Source organism: Nicotiana tabacum, chromosome 4 (assembly GCF_000715075.1).
Source record: "Nicotiana tabacum cultivar K326 chromosome 4, ASM71507v2, whole genome shotgun sequence".
Lineage (NCBI taxonomy): Eukaryota > Viridiplantae > Streptophyta > Magnoliopsida > Solanales > Solanaceae > Nicotiana > Nicotiana tabacum.
In genome coordinates, this window is record NC_134083.1 from 41,453,514 (window position 1) to 41,473,208 (window position 19,695).

At 41.5% G+C, this 19,695-nt stretch overlaps 2 protein-coding genes across 3 annotated transcripts; one reads left to right on the forward strand and one right to left on the reverse strand.

The window, feature by feature from the left end:
- The first annotated feature begins 792 nt into the window (after positions 1 to 792).
- On the forward strand, positions 793 to 2,347 carry LOC107771814 (vignain-like). The gene is given in 4 exon segments (NM_001325118.1): positions 793 to 1,241; positions 1,370 to 1,605; positions 1,690 to 1,830; positions 1,907 to 2,347. Coding segments are annotated over 4 exon segments (1,086 nt in total). The 5' UTR covers positions 793 to 799; the 3' UTR covers positions 2,174 to 2,347.
- On the reverse strand, positions 981 to 10,374 carry LOC107802995 (peptide methionine sulfoxide reductase-like). 2 transcript variants are annotated; one of them, XR_012708644.1, is made up of 4 exons: positions 9,990 to 10,374; positions 2,586 to 2,928; positions 1,354 to 1,390; positions 981 to 1,217 (listed from the first exon to the last, which is right to left on the reverse strand). XR_012708644.1 is itself a non-coding variant. In XM_075251744.1 (4 exons), the coding sequence occupies exons 1-3, from the start codon at positions 10,323 to 10,325 to the stop codon at positions 1,387 to 1,389; spliced, it is 582 nt and encodes a 193-aa protein (XP_075107845.1). In that variant the 5' UTR covers positions 10,326 to 10,368; the 3' UTR covers positions 981 to 1,217; positions 1,354 to 1,386. The 2 variants fall into 2 exon arrangements, 1 of the variants encoding a protein (XP_075107845.1); XM_075251744.1 differs by having other exon boundaries at positions 2,687 to 2,928; positions 9,990 to 10,368.
- Positions 10,375 to 19,695: the final 9,321 nt, after the last annotated feature.

Sequence of the window (19,695 nt, forward strand, 5' to 3'; positions counted from 1 at the left end):
TATTGAATTAATCGAATTTGAATCTTAATTACTATTTTATTGGTTAAATTATATTTTCAACTATTATTTATATTCTTTTTCCTTATTACATACAGAGCCACATTGTTTTAGTTAAATGAGAAGAAAAAATTTGCTTATAAATTGGTGTAGTGTTGCACAAAGCGTTAGAGGGAGCTGCCACATGGGCTAATTAAAGACATAACTCTTGCCACAAGAAACTATACTTTTTAGCCGACCTTTTCATATTTCCTTCAAGAAAAAGGAACTTTTCCAAAAAGAAAATAAATCTCACTAATTTCAGTTATCACATAAAGTAGTTATGGTTACACACATTCTTATTCTCCAAACTTGCTACAAAACGACGAGTCTCTAACAATATAACTAACGTTCGTCATTCGCTTTTAATATCAACACGTTAACTTGTTCAACTTGCAAACTCTTTTTCACCTTTTCTAACATACAGCATAAGCTATTCATAACTGCTCACTGCCTAATTGAGATTTGAGACTCGCATTTCTCTCCTTTATTTGTTAAAAAGTTTTTCGAGTCCGTAAAACCCAAAACCACACTTATAAAATACGTTGCTTGTGTAGGCAAAGTGTGTATACCCATTGCTTCATCTCCATAATTCTACTATCTCGACTTCTTCCTCTATTATTGTTGAGTGTTGCTTATTCCCATAAGGAATCCATCACTTCTTTCATTTATAATCATCATTTGTACCGCTATCTCCTTGAATACTCTTCTATAAAAAGCCTTGTCATAGTCCCTTAATTCCATCTTGAGTCAAGTTTTAAACATGAAGAAATTATTACTACTTCTTTTCGCTTTAGCTTTGGTACTTAGGCTTGGTGAGAGTTTCGATTTCCACGAAAAGGAGTTAGAGACTGAGGAAAAATTGTGGGAGTTGTATGAGAGATGGAGAAGCCATCACACTGTATCGAGGAGCCTTGACGAGAAAGACAAGAGGTTCAATGTGTTCAAGGCTAATGTACACTATGTTCACAACTTCAACAAGAAGGATAAGCCTTATAAGTTGAAACTGAACAAGTTTGCAGACATGACTAACCATGAATTCAGACACCATTATGCTGGTTCCAAGATTAAGCACCACCGTACTTTTCTAGGAGCTTCACGAGCAAATGGAACTTTCATGTATGCTCACGAGGATAGTGTCCCTCCCACTGTTGACTGGAGGAAGAAGGGTGCTGTTACTCCTGTCAAAGACCAAGGCAAATGTGGTAAGAAAGGAGTAACATGTCAATCTTATGTTGTTTTACACTACTCTAGCATAATGACATAGAAAAGGGTAAACAATATATGTTCAAAATATTGTAGCTTATGGAAACTGACCTTTTGCCTGTTCTAGGAAGTTGCTGGGCATTTTCAACTGTGGTCGCAGTAGAGGGGATAAACCAAATCAAAACAAATGAGTTAGTATCTTTATCAGAACAAGAACTTGTCGACTGTGACACTAGTCAAAACCAAGGATGCAATGGAGGGTTGATGGACATGGCATTTGAGTTCATTAAGAAGAAGGGAGGCATCAATACTGAGGAGAACTATCCATACATGGCTGAAGGTGGCGAGTGTGATATTCAAAAGGTAAGATTCTGTTACATCTGTAGGGTGTCAGATCGAACCAGTCTTGTTTCTAATCCACGTGCGTGAATTTTTTGGAATTGGCAGAGGAATTCTCCTGTGGTATCAATTGACGGACATGAGGATGTTCCTCCTAATGATGAGGGTTCCCTACTTAAAGCAGTAGCCAACCAGCCTGTTTCTGTAGCTATACAAGCTTCAGGTTCTGACTTCCAGTTCTACTCTGAGGTAAATGATAGACCATTCATCTCAAGTTAAAAAGTTTTTACTAGTCATAAACATTTATGTACTGTAAATATGGCAGGGTGTATTCACTGGAGACTGTGGTACTGAGTTGGACCACGGGGTGGCAATTGTGGGCTATGGCACAACCCTTGACAGAACCAAATACTGGATTGTGAAGAACTCGTGGGGACCTGAATGGGGAGAAAAAGGATACATTAGGATGCAACGCGAAATTGATGCTGAGGAGGGGTTGTGTGGTATAGCAATGCAACCATCTTACCCCATCAAGACTTCATCAAGCAATCCTACAGGGTCTCCTGCAACGGCACCTAAGGATGAACTCTAAGTTACATATTATCCACTCAGCCTCATTTAGTGTCTATTTTAGTCTCTGTGCAAGTAATAGGCAACTACTCATAAGAATGTGTAACATAAGATGCATTTTGTTTCATGGTGTCACATTATAACGTTCTGTAAACTGCATTGGAATATGATTTAATGAACATTTCCTTTCCTGTAACACGCGTTCTTCAAAATAAACAGTTGGTATGTGCACAATTGGGCATATACTTGTTTAATCCAACAAGAGGACCAAAGGAATGGTATTACTATGCTTGATATTGCTTTCAGGCACAAACTTCCTCACTTAGGACTTCAACAAGTTAAGGCACTGGATAAGGAGATATAAAGATCAAGAGGACAATAATTTCCACTCAAAAGACAATACTTGTAAGAAAGATCAAGAACCATTGACATACCATTGGCATATTTATTTAAGAGTAGAAATAAGCAAAGACAAATGCCTAGCCAATTCTTTCATAAGTTCTTTGTGCTACAAAGAATAAGTCAACCGTAGCACCTTATTGGGTCATTGCAGCCCTTTGCAGCTGACTGCTTGGCACCTCTGCCACCACCCTTTTCTAAATATTGTTGGTGATACTCTTCAGCTCTATAAAATCTCTTTGCAGGAAGAATTTCTGTGACAATCTTCTTATCCGTAAATTCCTTCTGCTTAGCTTCCAATGATTCCCTTGCTAGTTGAGCCTGAGCATCGTTATAGTAGTATATTCCTGAGCGGTACTGATTCCCCACATCGTTACCCTAGCAACAGCCATCATCATGAGATCTATATATTGCTCTTTGTGAATGTTAAACTCTAGCTAGACGCAAAAACTCACTCAAGATTACAAAAACATAGTAACTGAAGCCAACTAAAAATAGACAGTGGGTCGAGGATACACGAAAACAACCAGCAATAACACCCCTGTGTGATAGATCCTAAGATAATCATGAGTGTTCAATAATTAAGTCTGCCATGAGGAAATCCTTTCGATAGCTGATGCCCAAGGAAATATAAAACAGAGGAAGAAGGAGGAAGAAACTTAACAATATTTTACTTCTATGTGATCACTACTTGTTTCTGCTAATTTCCCAGTAAAAACTTCCCTTACATCGTTAATAGAATCAGATGGAGTCCTAACTCCTAAGATGTTCTTGCCACATGAAGCTGCCAAGTTAGGTAATGCATTTTACTTATTCAAAAACTCTACGGGACAAAGAAAGAGTATAACCTTGGAGTGTAAATGGCGTGCCGTACGAAAATTGAAGCATCAGTTACAACAGCATGGGATAGAAACTTTTGCTTAACTTTATATAACTAATCCTTGTTTTTTCAATCAACAAAAGCTTCCCGAAACACAATATTATATAATGGTATGAGGATTCACTTGTTTTGATCTAAAAAAAGCAAATGATGATGATGAATTGACTATTTGATTTCTTATCTACGTTAGCAAAATGAATACATAAAACATAATGTACGGCGAAGCTGAGATTTAAATCTTATGAGTTCGGGATTGTACTGCTTTTAATTTAATGGGTTCTACATTAATAATTTGCGCATATTCAATAAATATTTTAGACAAATACAAGATTTGAACAAAAAAAGCTAGTGGGTTCGACGGAACCCGCATAGCACACTCTGGCTCCGCTCCGTCAGTCGTCAAACTAAATAACTAAGCACATAGTGAAATCAGATTCAGAGCGACAACTATATAACATTACAATTGTGTACGGTCAAAACCGATTCTCAGTCATAATGGCCGGTCGAGACAATGACGTTTCAATCGAAGGGTATCCACATGACAAGATCGGACGAATTCCGAAGTAGGGACGTCGAGCTTCGCGCTATAAACGACAAAACTCGATATCATTATCGAGCCCGTGTTCGAATCGAACTACGGGGCAACACCGATCGATACGGGCCCCGAATATCGATGTCCCAAGGCAGAACCGAGCTCGAACCAAGACTGGGGGTTCGACCTAACACCGAGCTCGAACCAGTGCCAAGCTCGCAGACAAGAGCCGTTACAACCGCACTGAGGGAGAGAATCTTGGCGAGAATCAAGGAAGAGACAAACCATCATGGGTCCTCCACTATATGCATAATTTTATTATGTTGTTATAGATAAAGCAGCTATCCTCTACTATAAAAAGGGGGATAGACTGTAATAGAGGCAAGTTCTCCAAGATAAATTAAGATTTCATTGTGTTTGTTTTTCTAATTCATTTCAGTCTTCCCGTCCATTATTCCCATTTTATAGCAAAAATACCTGTATTGTCATTTTGTATCAAAGGGATTCGCATACCCTTAGAACCATATCCTTCGTAACCCCCGATGATTTCGATGCCACCAAATCAACAATTGAGGAACTGGAGCAAATCATATTGATCGAACACTGGCCCGAACGAAAGGTATACCTGGGAACGGGTTTGAGCCCCGAACTCAGGAAGAAACTCATTCAATTTCTTATCAATAACATCGACTGTTTTGCCTGGTCCCATTTAGATATAACAGGGATCCCGCCGGACATAACAGCGCACCATATAAGCTTGAACCCTAGGTTCAGACCGATGAAGCAAAAAAGAAGGCCCCAGTCCGAGGAAAAGCACGCATTCATAAAGGACGAAGTAACCAAACTTCTCAAGATAGGGTCCATTCGGGAGGTAAAATACCCCGAATGGTTAGCCAATGTAGTTGTAGTACCTAAAAAAGGAAACAAACTTAGAATGTGTGTGGACTATAAGGATTTGAACAAAGCATTTCCTAAAGATTCCTTTCCACTGCCCAACATCGATCGCATGATCGATGCCACGGCCGGCCACGAGATCCTCACCTTTCTCGACGCCTATTCCGGGTATAATCAAATTCAGATGAACCCGGACGACCGGGAAAAGACTTCATTTGTGACCCGACATGGAACGTATTGTTATAACGTAATGCCCTTCGGGCTAAAAAATGCAAGAGCTACTTATCAACGCCTAGTAAACAGAATGTTCGAAGAACAAATAGGTAAAACAATGGAAGTCTATATTGATGACATGCTAGTTAAGTCCCTGGGCGCAGAGGACCATTTGGCCCATTTGCAGGAAACGTTCGAGATTCTGCGGAAATATAACATGAAGCTCAACCCCGAAAAATGTGCTTTCGAGGTCGGTTCGGGGGGGCATCAGGGCCCTCAAATACATTGAGTTCAGATGCAAGAAAGTCATCTCACAACAATAGGGCTCCAACAGGAAAAATTGTAAGAGCTAAATGGTCAAAATGAACCATGCTCGTATAGATTGGCCCAAACATAAACACATGTGCAATGACTTGAGATTTATTGAGCAACCAGAATTGAGCCTACGGGCTACTTTCATTCCGAGTACGAAATAATCACTCGAATATTAAGACTACGGGCTACTTACATTACTTCGAGTTCGAATCATTCACTCGACTAAGCCTACGGGCTATCTTTATTTCGAGTTCGAGCAAACACTCACTCGACCATTGCGCCTACGGGCCACATTATCTCGAGTTCGAAACATTCACTCGACCATTACGCCTACGGGCTACTTACATTACTTCGAGTTCGAATCATTCACTCAACTATTAAGCCTCCGGGATACTGTTATTTCGAGTTCGAGCAAACACTCACTCGACCATTACGCCTACGGGCTACTTACATTATTTCGAGTTCGAATCATTCACTCGACTATTAAGCCTACGAGCTACTGTTATTTCGAGTTCGAGCAAACATTCACTCAACCATTACGCCTACGGGCTACTTACATTACTTCGAGTTCGAATCATTCACTCGACTATTAAGCCTACGGGCTACTGTTATTTCGAGTTCGAGCAAACACTCACTCGACCATTGCGCCTACGGGCCACATTACTTCGAGTTCGAATCATTCACTCGACTAAGCCTACGAGCTATCTTTATTTCGAGTTCGAGCAAACACCCACTCGACCATTGCGCCTACGGGCCACACTATCTTGAGTTCGAAACATTCACTCGACTATTAAGCCTACGGGCTACTGTTATTTCGAGTTCGAACAAGCACCCACCCGACCATTATGCCTACGGGCTACAATATTTCAAGTTCAAAACATTCACTCAACGGCTAATAAGCTACTCTTACTCTGAGTTTACATTAACTCAACCAGTACATTACACCTACGGATTATGTTCGTTCAAAGTTTGAATCATCGACTCAACAAGCAAACCCAGGGGCTACAAATCTGATCGATCAGAGAGATTACAAGGTCAACATTCGATCAAAAGTCTTCACAAAACAAAAACAAGTCGACCTCGTTATACATATATATACAAAAATTGCCTACGTGATTAAATTGCAAACATGAAGAATTAGAAATTAAGCTTCATGGTCGAGCTCTTCCCCGTCCTCAGATCCGCTGTTGCTACCATCATCATCAGAGGCCAAGGCCAAGGCTTCCGCTTCGAGCTCTTTTGCCTTTTTTACATCTTCGGTAAGGTCGAAACCTCGAGCGTGTATCTCCTCGAGGGTCTCCCTCCGAGACCTACACTTGGCAAGTTCGGCAACCCAATGAGCTCGAGTATCGGCGGCCTTCGCCGCTTCCCGGGTCTCCATCTGAGCAGCCTCAGCATCAGCCCGATATACAGCAATGGACTTATCCGCCAAGACTTTTGACGACTCAACCTCCGCCTTAGCCTCAGCAAGTCGTGTTTCAAGCTCCTCGATCTTCTTAGCTTGAAAGTTGAACGTCGGCCGATAATAACTTTGTTAAGATGGTTTCTTTTTCCGCTGCCAGGTGGTCGAGGGCCTCCTTCCACCGATTGCATTCAGCTCGGATTTGATCAACTTCTTCTCGAAGTAACCCGATCTTTTCGATCTTTTGCTGCAACTGAGACAACAAAGGGTTAACTTCCACAGTTGAGTCAGACGCATACTTTAACAGAACGAGGCTCACCTGCTTATCGAGCTCGACCCCTTCTTCACGGACCTTAGCCAAATCCGCTTGGAGGTCCTTTATAGCCTCGTCCTTTTGGCTGCAAAGAAGCCGCAGGGCATCTCTCTCACCCGAGACCTTCCGGAGCTCGGCCTCACACTGTTAGCCAGTGGCCTAAGATCGGCTCGAAACCTACTAATGGCCTGCACAGTAAGAAACACGAGTCAAGTATGGAAAAGAACAAAGAAACCAAGTATGGAAGAATCATTACCCGAGTAATGAAACGCTGAGCCTCCTCTAATAAAAGAGAAGCGTCACCAATATCAGAACCATCGTCGACTCAAGTAAAACAATCCCTAAAAGGATCCCCTGCACCAGAGCCTTCGCCGATATCGGGAGCCTTCAACTCTCGAGCTTCCTTCAACGCCTCCTCAGAAAAAGATGGAAGAGAAGGCGAATGACCCATTGTCATAGCCCCGAGCAAATCACTCGGAGTACTCCGGTCGAGACTCAGGTCTCGGAAACAACCTCGGCAGCCACAGCCGCCATCGACTCGGGAGCTCTGGCAACCTCGATGGCCTCCGTAGATCGGACTACCAAAGCCGAGGAGCTATTTTCTTCTTCTTCTCTCAGTCGATGGACCGAGTCAATCGAAAGGGCAATTACTTTTCTCCTCACCCTTCAAGTTTTGGGCTTGGGATCCTCTGACCGAGAGGAAGCTCTTCGCTTCTTATTTTCCCCCTGTTTAGGGACTTGGGACTTGTTTCCTTCTTCACCGCTCGAAGGCCTCAAAGCGGCATCCCTGGTTACGCCTGCACAAAAGGAAATCGGTAACGAATATAACGCAAAGAATACTTCGAAGGAAACAAAAAGCAAACCTCACCATGGTTCTTGGCCTCCCATCTGCCTTTTGCCAAATCGCGCCAAGCGCGCTCGGCGTAAGAGGAGGTCGAGGCTAACTTCCGAACCCAGTCCTCGAGGTCAGGCACCGCTTGTGGCATCCAAGGGGCAGCTGAACATCAGGGAAGGACATCAGAAAAAATCGGAAAGGGACATGAAAAGTGAACAAAAATCACTTACGGTCAAAATTCCATTCTTCAGGGAACGGCATCTTCTCCTCCGGAATGAGATCACGGGTCTTCACTCGAATATAACGACACATCCAACCCCGATCCTTATCTTCATCGATTCTCGACATCAAAGCCTTCGATGCCCGACGATGGAGTCTGATTAGTCCTCGAAAGATCTAAGGCCGATACAGTCGTATAAGGTGGTTCAGAGAAAAATCCAACCCCCCGGCTTTGATAGAGAATAAACGCAACAAGATCACTATACGCCATAGAGAGGGATGAATTTGGCCAAGGGTGACATGATACCTTTTGCAGAAATCAATAATCACCGGGTCGACGGGTCTCAGTGTGAACGGATAAGTATAAACACTTAAAAACCCCTCCACGTAAGTGGTAACACTCTCATCGGAAGATGGAATTTGCAACACGACCTCAGAACCCCAATTGCAGTCTTTTCGGACGGCCTCGAGGTGATCCTCCGTTATGGAGCACATATACATCGATACGTGTTCACATCGACCCGGAACGGAGGAAGGATTCTCCACCTTAAAATCGATCTTCAAAGTGCACGGGCCAGGAACATAGTTATGAACTGACGGCTCCACCGGCGCCTTATCATCAGACGGTCGTGAGGAAGAAGCTTTCTCCTTCTGAGGTACGGTTTTGGAAGTTTTCGCCATTGATATGAAAGGAAAGAGTGCAAAAGGAAGGTGAAGAAATAGACAGCACCAAAATTCTGGTATGGGCGGCCCCGTAGCAGCGAAATAGAGAGGATAGATAAGAAAGTTTGAAAGAAGAGAAGGCGCAAAAGTGGTAAAGGTTGTATGAAAAGACTATTTATAGACTAAGGCATGACGGTTCGGTATCAGCGGTGGCCGACCACCATCTGACACACATTAAATGCTTCGGTAAAACCGAGTCGATGGGACAGTTATCACATACGTCAAGATGGGGTTCGATAGAAACGTCAGCATAAATTTGATCGAGCCGCAGGGAAATCATATCGTTCCTCGCCACATCCTTTTCGAGAAACGAGTGGACTATCTGTGTACGGTCAAAACCGATTCTCAGTCATAATGGCCGGTCGAGACAATGACGTTTCAATCGAAGGGTATCCACATGACAAGCTCGGACGAATTTCGAAGTAGGGACGTCGAGCTTCGCGCTATAAACGGCAAAACTCGATATCATTATCGAGCCCGTGTTCGAATCGAACTACGGGGCAACACCGATCGATACGGGCCCCGAATATCGATGCCCAAGGCAGAACTGAACTCGAACCAAGACTGGGGGTTCGACCTAACACCGAGCTCGAGCCAGTGCCAAGCTCGCAGACAAGAGCCGTTACAACCGCACCGAGGGAGAGAATCTTGACGAGAATCAAGGAAGAGACAAATCATCATGGGTCCTCCACTATATGCATTATTTTATTATGTTGTTATAGATAAAGCAGCTATCCTCTACTATAAAAAGGGATAGACTGCAATAGAGGCAAGTTCTCCAAGATACATTAAGATTTCATTGTGCTTGTTTTTCTAATTCATTTCAGTCTTCCCGTCCATCATTCTCATTTTATAGCAAAAATACTTGTATTGTCATTTTGTATCAAAGGGATTCGCATACCCTTAGAACCATATCTAAATTTAACGTTATCCGATTTTTCGGGTAAACAACAACTAAGGATCATGCAAAGTTACCTAAATTGTATATTCTCTTCGTAGTACAAACACAGTAACATTATTTAATTATGATTACCAGGTAGCATCAATTATTTGAACTAAAATTTGGAACGAATTAAAAAGAAAAGTAGGTTTTGAGATGAAGGAATTTGATACCTGGCGATTTAGAGTGGTGGGATCATGACGACTCCAAAAGAGAGAAAGCAGATTGGTATATGGGCAGACATTCGGGTCAAACTGGATCCGAATCACCTCTGCATGGTCGGTGGTACCGGAGCAAACGAGCTTGTAATTTGGGTCGTGGACATGGCCCTGAGAGTAGCCTACCTCCGTCTTCACTACTCCTTCGACCCTCTGGAATGCCAATTCCACTCCCCAGAAGCAGCCTGCTGCAAACTGGGCAAATACCAGACCCGGATTATCCGGGTTGTTCAGATCCGGATCCAGTGCTGGGTTGGTTGACCTGCTGCTACCCTCTTCTTTAGAAGCCATTGCTCAATTGTCTTGTTCCTCGTATCTTTAAAACATTAGACATTTGTTTATATAGATAAGACATTAAACTGAACCTGGTCATATAGTCAGTTTAGATGCATTATTATATTACCCGTTTAAATTTCCTTTGAAATTTTTTTTATATACAACTTGCAATTTTCATTCATCTTAAATCGGTTGACCGAGAGCATAAATTTAAGTTTAGTAAATAGGACTATATGTCACTTAACTAGGATATAACTTGTTTTAGAAAATTTCACAAATATAATTTATTACAACTTTCTAAGTTTTTAATTAGATTATTAAGTTCATAAACTCCGAAAATTGCTCCCCTAAACATGGGATAATGGTACAAACAAATTATTAAGTGGTCAGTTACAAATTATCTAATTTTTTTAGACTCCTATAATATCTCAACCATCACTGTATTAATCATTAATCTATATTATTATAAAAATATGAATACAATGTCGGTTTATAAAAATAATTTTATAATATTAAATATAATAATTCATAATAAAATGACATAACCGAAATTCTAGATATTAACTTTATAATCCTATTAGGTTTAGGACATAATACTATATGTTAGGAATCCTACATGATTACCTTTAGAAATCATATTAGTATAATTACTTTCGGGTTGTCTAATTCGTATAAAATTGAACAAGTAAATATCTTTAGTAATGTTATCCTATTATTTTTAGGATATACTTCTTAAAAATTTCTATTACTAATTTAATTTGAAAACGTATTATAATATCCTATTACAAATTTAATTTGAGAATGTATTACATTGTCCAAATTCATTTAGAAAAAGGAGAGCCTATATTACTATAAAAGCATAAATACAATATTAATATACCAAAATAGCCCTAAAATATTAAACAGAAGAACTCATAGGGAAAGAACATAACTGCAATAACCTATTTTTTGGACTACAATATCTTCTATCTAATTTTAATATTTATGTTTTTAAAATTAATAAAATTTGTCTATTAAATTCTTATTAAAAATATGTAGGAAGGTTTAATAAAATCAATTTCATAAGAATTCTCCGTATTGGCAATATATCACCACTTCATAATGTCTAATACCAAGAAAAATAAAAGTAATATTAAATGGGATGCATAAAGAGTTGAAATTGAGCAAAAGAATACCCCCACGATAATATATTTTTATATTATTTGAACTATTTTCCTACTCAAATAATATTTTTAATCAATTTTTCGTGTAATATTAAAAAATACCCAATTATTAAACAACAACTAAGAAAATATTTACGAATATAAATGTGTGAGAAAGAGAAAACAATGGTTGGTAAGAGTCAATACAACTAATGATTCTACAGACATAAAGATCTAAAAGTGAAATGTCATATCAATCTTTTACTCTTTGAAAATAAAATTTATGGTGGATAAAATTATAATTAAGATTAAATATTCAAAACAAGAGATGAACTAATATTAAGATCTGAATCAACATAGAATAAATTATTTTTTATGTTAAAACCAAATAATTAAATCTTTTAATTAATTATTTAGCAAGAGAATCCAATTCATTTATTTTTTAAATTTATCATATGAGTAAAATTCTTATTCAAGTTAAAAAATAATCTTAGGGTACATAAATTCATTCCATAAAACAGCGTTAGAATACAAAGTAAAAATGTTAGTATATTATTAAGAATCAAATATAAGTGTTTGAGGAAGCATAATCAAAGTTAAATCCTAAACAAGAACAAACTTTTAAGACTATATTATAAAGAGTCGACTCTACTATAACGGAATTATTCTTTGTAGATGCCTCCGGCGGAATCGAAATAATATTTCTATGTCATGCATTACTTGTAAATATTATATCAAGAGGCATGAAATTATTAGCAATAATAGCAAGTGGTGTACCAACAACAATTTTATTGTGAGGCCGCCCGCTTTAGATTAGATATGCCTTTTCAAATAACTTAAAAAGCCATCACAAATATATCAAAGCAGAGCAATGGTGCTGAATTTATAAGGAAAGCATAATATGGGATGAAACACTTATGGCCAAATGTCAAACGATCGAAATAATTGCCCGGAGTTCTAGAGATATATTGGATATTAATAAATTGTTTGGTGAAAAATTAATGGTTTGGGAGGTAATTTATGTCAAGTACTACCAGTAGTTCCAAAATTGACAAAAGCAGAGACTGTAAAAGCTAGCTTGCCAAAGTTATACTTCTGGCCTCAAATTAAAAAGATTCAACTCACAAGAAATATAAAGTAAGAACAGATCCAGTATTCAGTGCCTTCTTGCTTCATGTCGGAAAGGAAGAAGAATATCCAATAAAAGATGATTTGGTTCTTCATGAATACTTGGTTATCAATCCCAATGGTAATAGTAGTGCATTTAATAAGAGAAATATTTATATCATTAGATTAAAACGCAATTTGCGCAAATCGCATGATATAATTAAAAAGATATCTTAGCTAGCAGAAATGAAAATGTTGATCAACTAAAAAAAGATTTATTGCAAAATTGTATAGTAAAAAAAATATTTTTCTGTTTTTGACTCAACTAAAAAAGATACCAATAATTGCTATCAAGAAGAATAGTTAAATACTTTAATACCAAATGGCCTTCTACCATATATGTTTGTTGTCAAGTTTATTATTTCTTACGTATGTTAGTGTCACCGTATATATAATAGACTAAGTTAAAATTGATCTTCCATTGTATATAGGTTGATTTTGAAGAATATATGCCCGTCATGCTACTGAAAAATTTAAATACGCCGAATAGCCTATGTAATAACACACATGTGGTATATAGAAGTTTTGACAATAACGTCATACATGCAAAAATTATGATACCGGTCAATGTGCTTTTAAGTATATTCTTATCCCTGAATTCAACTTTCTTCTTTCGAAACTAAGGAATATCCTTTTAAATTAGTGTGAAAATAATTTTTAGTATGTTTATGTTTTGCAAATATAATAAATAAAGAACAAGGACAAACATCCTAAATATTGGACTATATTTACCGTAGTATGTTTTCTTGCACGAACAACTGTATGTTGCACTTTCAAGAGGGATATCAAGATCGACAACAAGAGTTCTGGATAAGGCAGAGCAACCAAAGCATTAGGAGGAAACATACACAAAAAAATATTGTCCACAAAGAAGGGTTCGTTAAGATACCATTACATTAAATACTTTTAAACTATAATACATAATTATCTAACTAACATGACAAAATTGATCATTTGTCTAAGTTTTGATGATGTCCTTTTATTTTAAATTCATGTATTATGCTAATGTAATAATATTTTTCGGCATTTAGATGATTGTTATATTATTATACATAAAATTTCTCTCATTAATTAAATTTTATTGTTCGTTCATATAAATAAATATTTTAATCATCACGTGCCATTATGCACGTTCATAGATACTAGGTAAAGGCTATCAATGCATGCCTGTTACGCGGCGCCTTCCTGAAGTTCCTTGGAAGGGCGACGTAAGGCTAAGCAACCGATGTCAGTGCGGTTGCTATGCGCCAACTGAGGCCCTCGCCGTACGCTAGACTAGACTGTCAGTGCCGTACGGGAAAGCCAATGTCGTGAGCAATTGAGCAGCAGAAAATGAGCAACTGATGATGAAAGCTGATGATTATATTGATGATGATGAAAGCTATTACAAGATGAAATGCGGTATCGGAGGGGAGAGACACCAGTACAGAGAATTGTTTGGATGCTTGAATGTTTGAATGCTTTGGTCCCCCTTAATAATGCTTAAAAAAAATAAATCAAAGTTACATGAGTTGACCTAAGAAAGCTGTAGAAGCACACTGAAAATGAATGAAGTAAAACTACTCTATAATTACAATGAAAAGGACTTAGTCTTCTATGGAAGCAAGTCCGATGGCTGCAACTTTGTCTTGAGCAGCAGGATCTGCGCGCGTATTGCTGTGGGCGCGTGCGGCACTATTTGGATCTGCCAGCAGCTGGGCGCTGGTGCTTGGCATTGGATCTGCGCGCGGGGCACTGTCTGGGTGTGCGGCGCTGATGGCAACAGGATGATTTGTGCGCGCGACATTGTCGGTACGCGCGGCACTGATGGCATTGGCCAGCCGCTGGGCGCTGGCATTGATTATCGGTGGGGCGACAGAGGTGCATGCTCTCTTGTCACTTGGCGCTGCCGAGACCACGGGGCCGACCGTGGCGCTAGGCGTTGGGAGGCTTGTCGGGACGCCACGGGGCGCGTCCAAGGGGTCATGGGTCGATGATGGAAAGCAGCCCATGACATTCTCCCCCACCTGAGTTGGCGACGTCCTCGGAGCCTTACCTGCAGGATGATGATGGTTGGTCAGGCTCTTGATGGCTGGGAGGTCTGTTCCCCTCGGTGCTGTGAGATGTCTTTCTGAATGATCTTCCATGCATTTCTGAAGTGGCCTGAGGCGGCTGACATGGAAGACTGGATGGATTTTTCACCAGGCTGGTGTGTTCAGTTGGTATGTGGATTTCCCGATGCGCCTTTCAATGGAAAAAGTCCCGATGTAGCTTGGCAATAGGCGAGGATCTTGGGTCCTCTTTGCAAACAAGTTCCGCCTCGGGGTTTTTACCATCACTTTGTCCCTTGCTTGATGTTGGGCAAAGTGACGGTTTTGTTCGGCATGCCTCGTTGCCCTGTCTTGGGCCCTGACAAGATAGCTCCGCACTATCTTCAAAGTTTGTTCCCATTCTGTAAAGAAACTGGCAGCTCGATGAGATGATGGTATGGTTGGTGCATTCACATTATGTGGGAGTAGCGGTTGCTGTCCGGTAACAATTTCAAAAGCGCTTTTTTTTGTATGGGCGCACTTTTGTGAATTGAAACACAGCTGAGCAGCATCCAGAAGCTTCACCCAATGTGTTTGTGACCCGGTAGCAAATTGGCGGAGATATTCCTCCAGCATATCATTGAACCGGTCTGTTTGATCATGTGTTTGCTGATGATGATGGTTTGAGTTGTAACTCAATTTGGATCCGAGGCAACTGAAGAGTTGGGTCCAAAACTTGCTAGTGAAGTGTGGGTCACAGTCACTGATGATGTTGCTGGGCATACCCCAATGTTTGACAACATGGGAGAAGAAGAGTCGAGCTGTTTCTTCTGCCGACATGTTCCGTGGGGCTGCGATGAAGGTAGCATACTTGGAAAACAGGTCTACTACCACCATGATGGTTGCATGATTTCCGACCTTGGGTAATCCTGTGATGAAATTCAGGGAAATGCTTTCCCAAGGTCTCTGTGGGACAGGTAGCGGCTCCAAGAGTCCTGCTTGTGCTGGGTGATCCGACTTGTCCTTTGGGAATGCTTGACAAGTCTTCACACATTGAGGGGCGCCATGAGCTGTTGGACCCCGATGATGTGATGCTTGTTTGATGATGTTGAGGGCAGCCGGAACTGTGGGTTCAGGTCTGTTGATTCCCTCCTTAAACTGCATGGCCGTGATGTTTCCAGCGGCCATCTTCTTGGATATGCACGGTATGGTATGGGATTTGGCCCCGTTGTCTCCCATCATTAGGAGCATGTTGGCATATGGTACCGGGATGGTGTTGGTCTGCCTGAGGAATTCCAATCCCACTATCAGTTCGAAGTCATCGATGATAGCTATGCGTAGGTCGAGTATTCCCTTGTATGGGCCAAGCTGGATTGGCGCTTCTTTGGCTATTCCACTCACTTGCTGAGATGGACTGTTGATAGCCTTGACAGGACCCTTGCATTTTTGCACTGCTAGACCGAGGCATTGCACCTGAGTTGAGGCCAGGTAGTTGTGGCTAGCACCCGTGTCTATCAATGCCCGAATAGGTCTGCCGTTTACTTTCATGTCAACGAACATTAAGGTCCTCTTTTGTGATGTGGGAGGCCTCTCGTCCGCCTTTCCTTTCCCTTTCTTGTCGATTGGGAATGCCTTCTTCTTGGGGTTGCCAGTGCTGGTTCCCGCCAAGGTGTCATGAATGGAGCCGACAAATGCGTTGAAGGCACCTACTTGATCGGCGCCGTCTGAGTTGTCGATATCTGTCTCGTCATCGTCAACAGTTTGTTAAGCATTGACTTGTGTATTGGGGCATTGATTGTTCCAATGTTCCCCGCCGCAATGACGGCATTCTGATGGGGGCTTTCTCCCCTGATGATTGTTGACTGATGCAGTAGTGTTACTGCTTGAGAAAGGAGTCTTGGATTTGGATGTACCTCGATCTCCTCCGTTTCTGTTGGGGCCACCGTTGCTAGGTTGGCTCCCGTTGTATCCCCCTCGGACAGGCGGCTGGGGCCTATCCTTCTGAGTTTCCAACTGATAATCCCCAAGGCACTCTGCAGCTTGAATGGCCTTGGGCAGGGTATCTACCCGTTGTCTTTGCAGTTCCATACGAGCATGAGGTTTCAAACCTTCTATGAATGCGAACAATTTGTCTTTGTCCCCCATATCCCGTATGTTTAGCATGAGTACGGAGAATTCACGCACGTAGTCCCGCACCGACCTGGTGTGGCGGAGTTCACGCAACTTTCTCCGTGCATTGTATTCCACGTTTTCGGGGAAGAACTGCAGGCGTATGGCGGCCTTCAGTTCTGCCCATGTCTGGAGAGTATCCTCACCGGCCCTGATGGCTTCGTATTTGACTCGCCACCAGAGTTTTGCATCGCCTTGAAGATACATGGCAGCAGTTGCTACCTTTTTGGATTCTTCCAAATGTCCAACGGCATCGAAGTATTGTTCGATGTCGAAGATGAAATTTTTCACTTCTTTAGCATCCCGGGCTCCGTTGTATGGCTTGGGCTCCGGAATTTTTAACTTTTGTGGAGTGGGGCCAATGTTCATGGCACCCCTGATGTGGTTTTCGCCTCCTTTGAGCAGGCTTTGTAGTGCAGCATTGACAACATTGAGCTGGCCTGTCAAGTTGTCTATGGTTTGCTGCATGACTGTCAGTCTGTCTGCCTCTAGTTCCCGATGGGCTAAATCCTCAGCACGCTCCTGTTGGAGGTCCTCGAATTGGCCATGAATTTTGGTTGCCTCGACGGCAGCCGTTTGTCGGTCTTCCTCAGAGTCTTGACTGATGTTTGCTATGTCATTTTCGGCCTGCCGCATTCTGCGGTCCAGGTCGTCCAACCTTTGCACTAGGCTGGTTTTTAGATCAGGCAACGTATCCACGATGGGCCGTAATGCGTCAACCGTCTCTTCTAGGGTCGTGATGCGATCCCCGTGATTCACCATGGTCAGAAATGGTGATGATGATGCCAATGAGTTCCCTCGTCCGATGTCGAGCCTAGGCTCTGATACCAACTGTTACGCGGCGCCTTCCTGAAGTTCCTTGGAAGGGCGACGTAAGGCTAAGCAACCGATGTCAGTGCGGTTGCTATGCGCCAGCTGAGGCCCTCGCCGTACGCTAGACTAGATTGTCAGTGCCGTACGGGAAAGCCAATGTCGTGAGCAATTGAGCAGCGGAAAATGAGCAACTGATGATGAAAGCTGATGATTTTATTGATGATGATGAAAGCTATTACAAGATGAAATGCGGTGTCGAGGGGGAGAGACACCAGTACAGAGAATTGTTTGAATGCTTGAATGTTTGAATGCTTTGGTCCCCCTTAATAATACTTTAAAAAAATAAACCAAAGTTACATGAGTTGACCTAAGAAAGCTGTAGAAGCACACTGAAAATGAATGAAGTAAAACTACTCTATAATTACAATGAAAAGGACTTAGTCTTCTATGGAAGCAAGTCCGATGGCAGCAACTTTGTCTTGAGCAGCAGGGTCTGCGCGCGCATTGCTGTGGGCGCGCGCGGCACTATTTGGATCTGCCAGCGGCTGGGCGCTGGTGCTTGGCATTGGGTCTGCGCGCGGGGCACTGTCTGGGTGTGCGGCGCTGATGGCAACAGGATGATTTGTGCGCGCGGCATTGTCGGTGCGCGCGACACTGATGGCATTGGCCAGCCGCTGGGCGCTGGCATTGATTATCGGTGGGGCGACAGAGGCGCATGCTCGCTTGTCACTTGGCGCTGCCGAGACCGCGGGGCCGACCGTGGCGCTAGGCGTTGGGAGGCTTGCCGGGACGCCACGGGGCGCGTCCAAGGGGTCATGGGTCGATGATGGAAAGCAGTCCATGACAATTAGCATGGTTAAAGATAAAATTATCCTTATAGTCCATTAAAGCAAAAGAATATGGAGGACGTTTTTGTAAACAACTAATTTTCTTAAAATTTTTTGCAATGCATTTTAATTTTTTATACACCACACCAAACAATGAATAAGAAATAATCTCTGCATAACTAATGTTTGTATTAATAACACATGCATTACTAACCCTTGCAGACACCTTATTCAACATTATTCTTATACACCCTACCAAACGACCCCTTAGTATTCCCAAATTCCAGTTATCAGCCACTGCCCATACAGTATTGTTTTTGAAAAATACGAGATTATTGCAGCCGAATAATCTGAATGATCCACGCTTATCTTCTTCATAAAAGGAATATGATATGTCCATCTACTTTCTCCAACTTTAATGATGTATACCGGATTGGGAGAACCAAACATATCAAAACCAACGACATGACAATCCGATGTTGTGGAGTCCGCGGGGGACACGAAAATGTCCAAGCATGGAAATAATTATAATCCAAATCTTCTAGATCAGGGAGTTCAATTTTAACCTTTCTAATGGGATTGAAATAGAACAAGGTATGGTGCCATAACTCATGAGCGACCAATTAACATTTACGAACTGTAAATATGGCAGGGTGTATTCACGGGAGACTGTGGTACTGAGTTGGACCACGGGGTGGCAATTGTGGGCTATGGCACAACCCTTGACAGAACCAAATACTGGATTGTGAAGAACTCGTGGGGACCTGAATGGGGAGAAAAAGGATACATTAGGATGCAACGCGAAATTGATGCTGAGGAGGGGTTGTGTGGTATAGCAATGCAACCATCTTACCCCATCAAGACTTCATCAAGCAATCCTACAGGGTCTCCTGCAACGGCACCTAAGGATGAACTCTAAGTTACATATTATCCACTCAGCCTCATTTAGTGTCTATTTTAGTTTCTGTGCAAGTAATAGGCAACTACTCATAAGAATGTGTAACATAAGATGCATTTTGTTTCATGGTGTCACATTATAATGTTCTGTAAACTGCATTGGAATATGATTTAATGAACATTTCCTTTCCTGTAACACGCGTTCTTCAAAATAAACAGTTGGTATGTGCACAATTGGGCATATACTTGTTTAATCCAACAAGAGGACCAAAGGAATGGTATTACTATGCTTGATATTGCTTTCAGGCACAAACTTCCTCACTTAGGACTTCAACAAGTTAAGGCACTGGATAAGGAGATA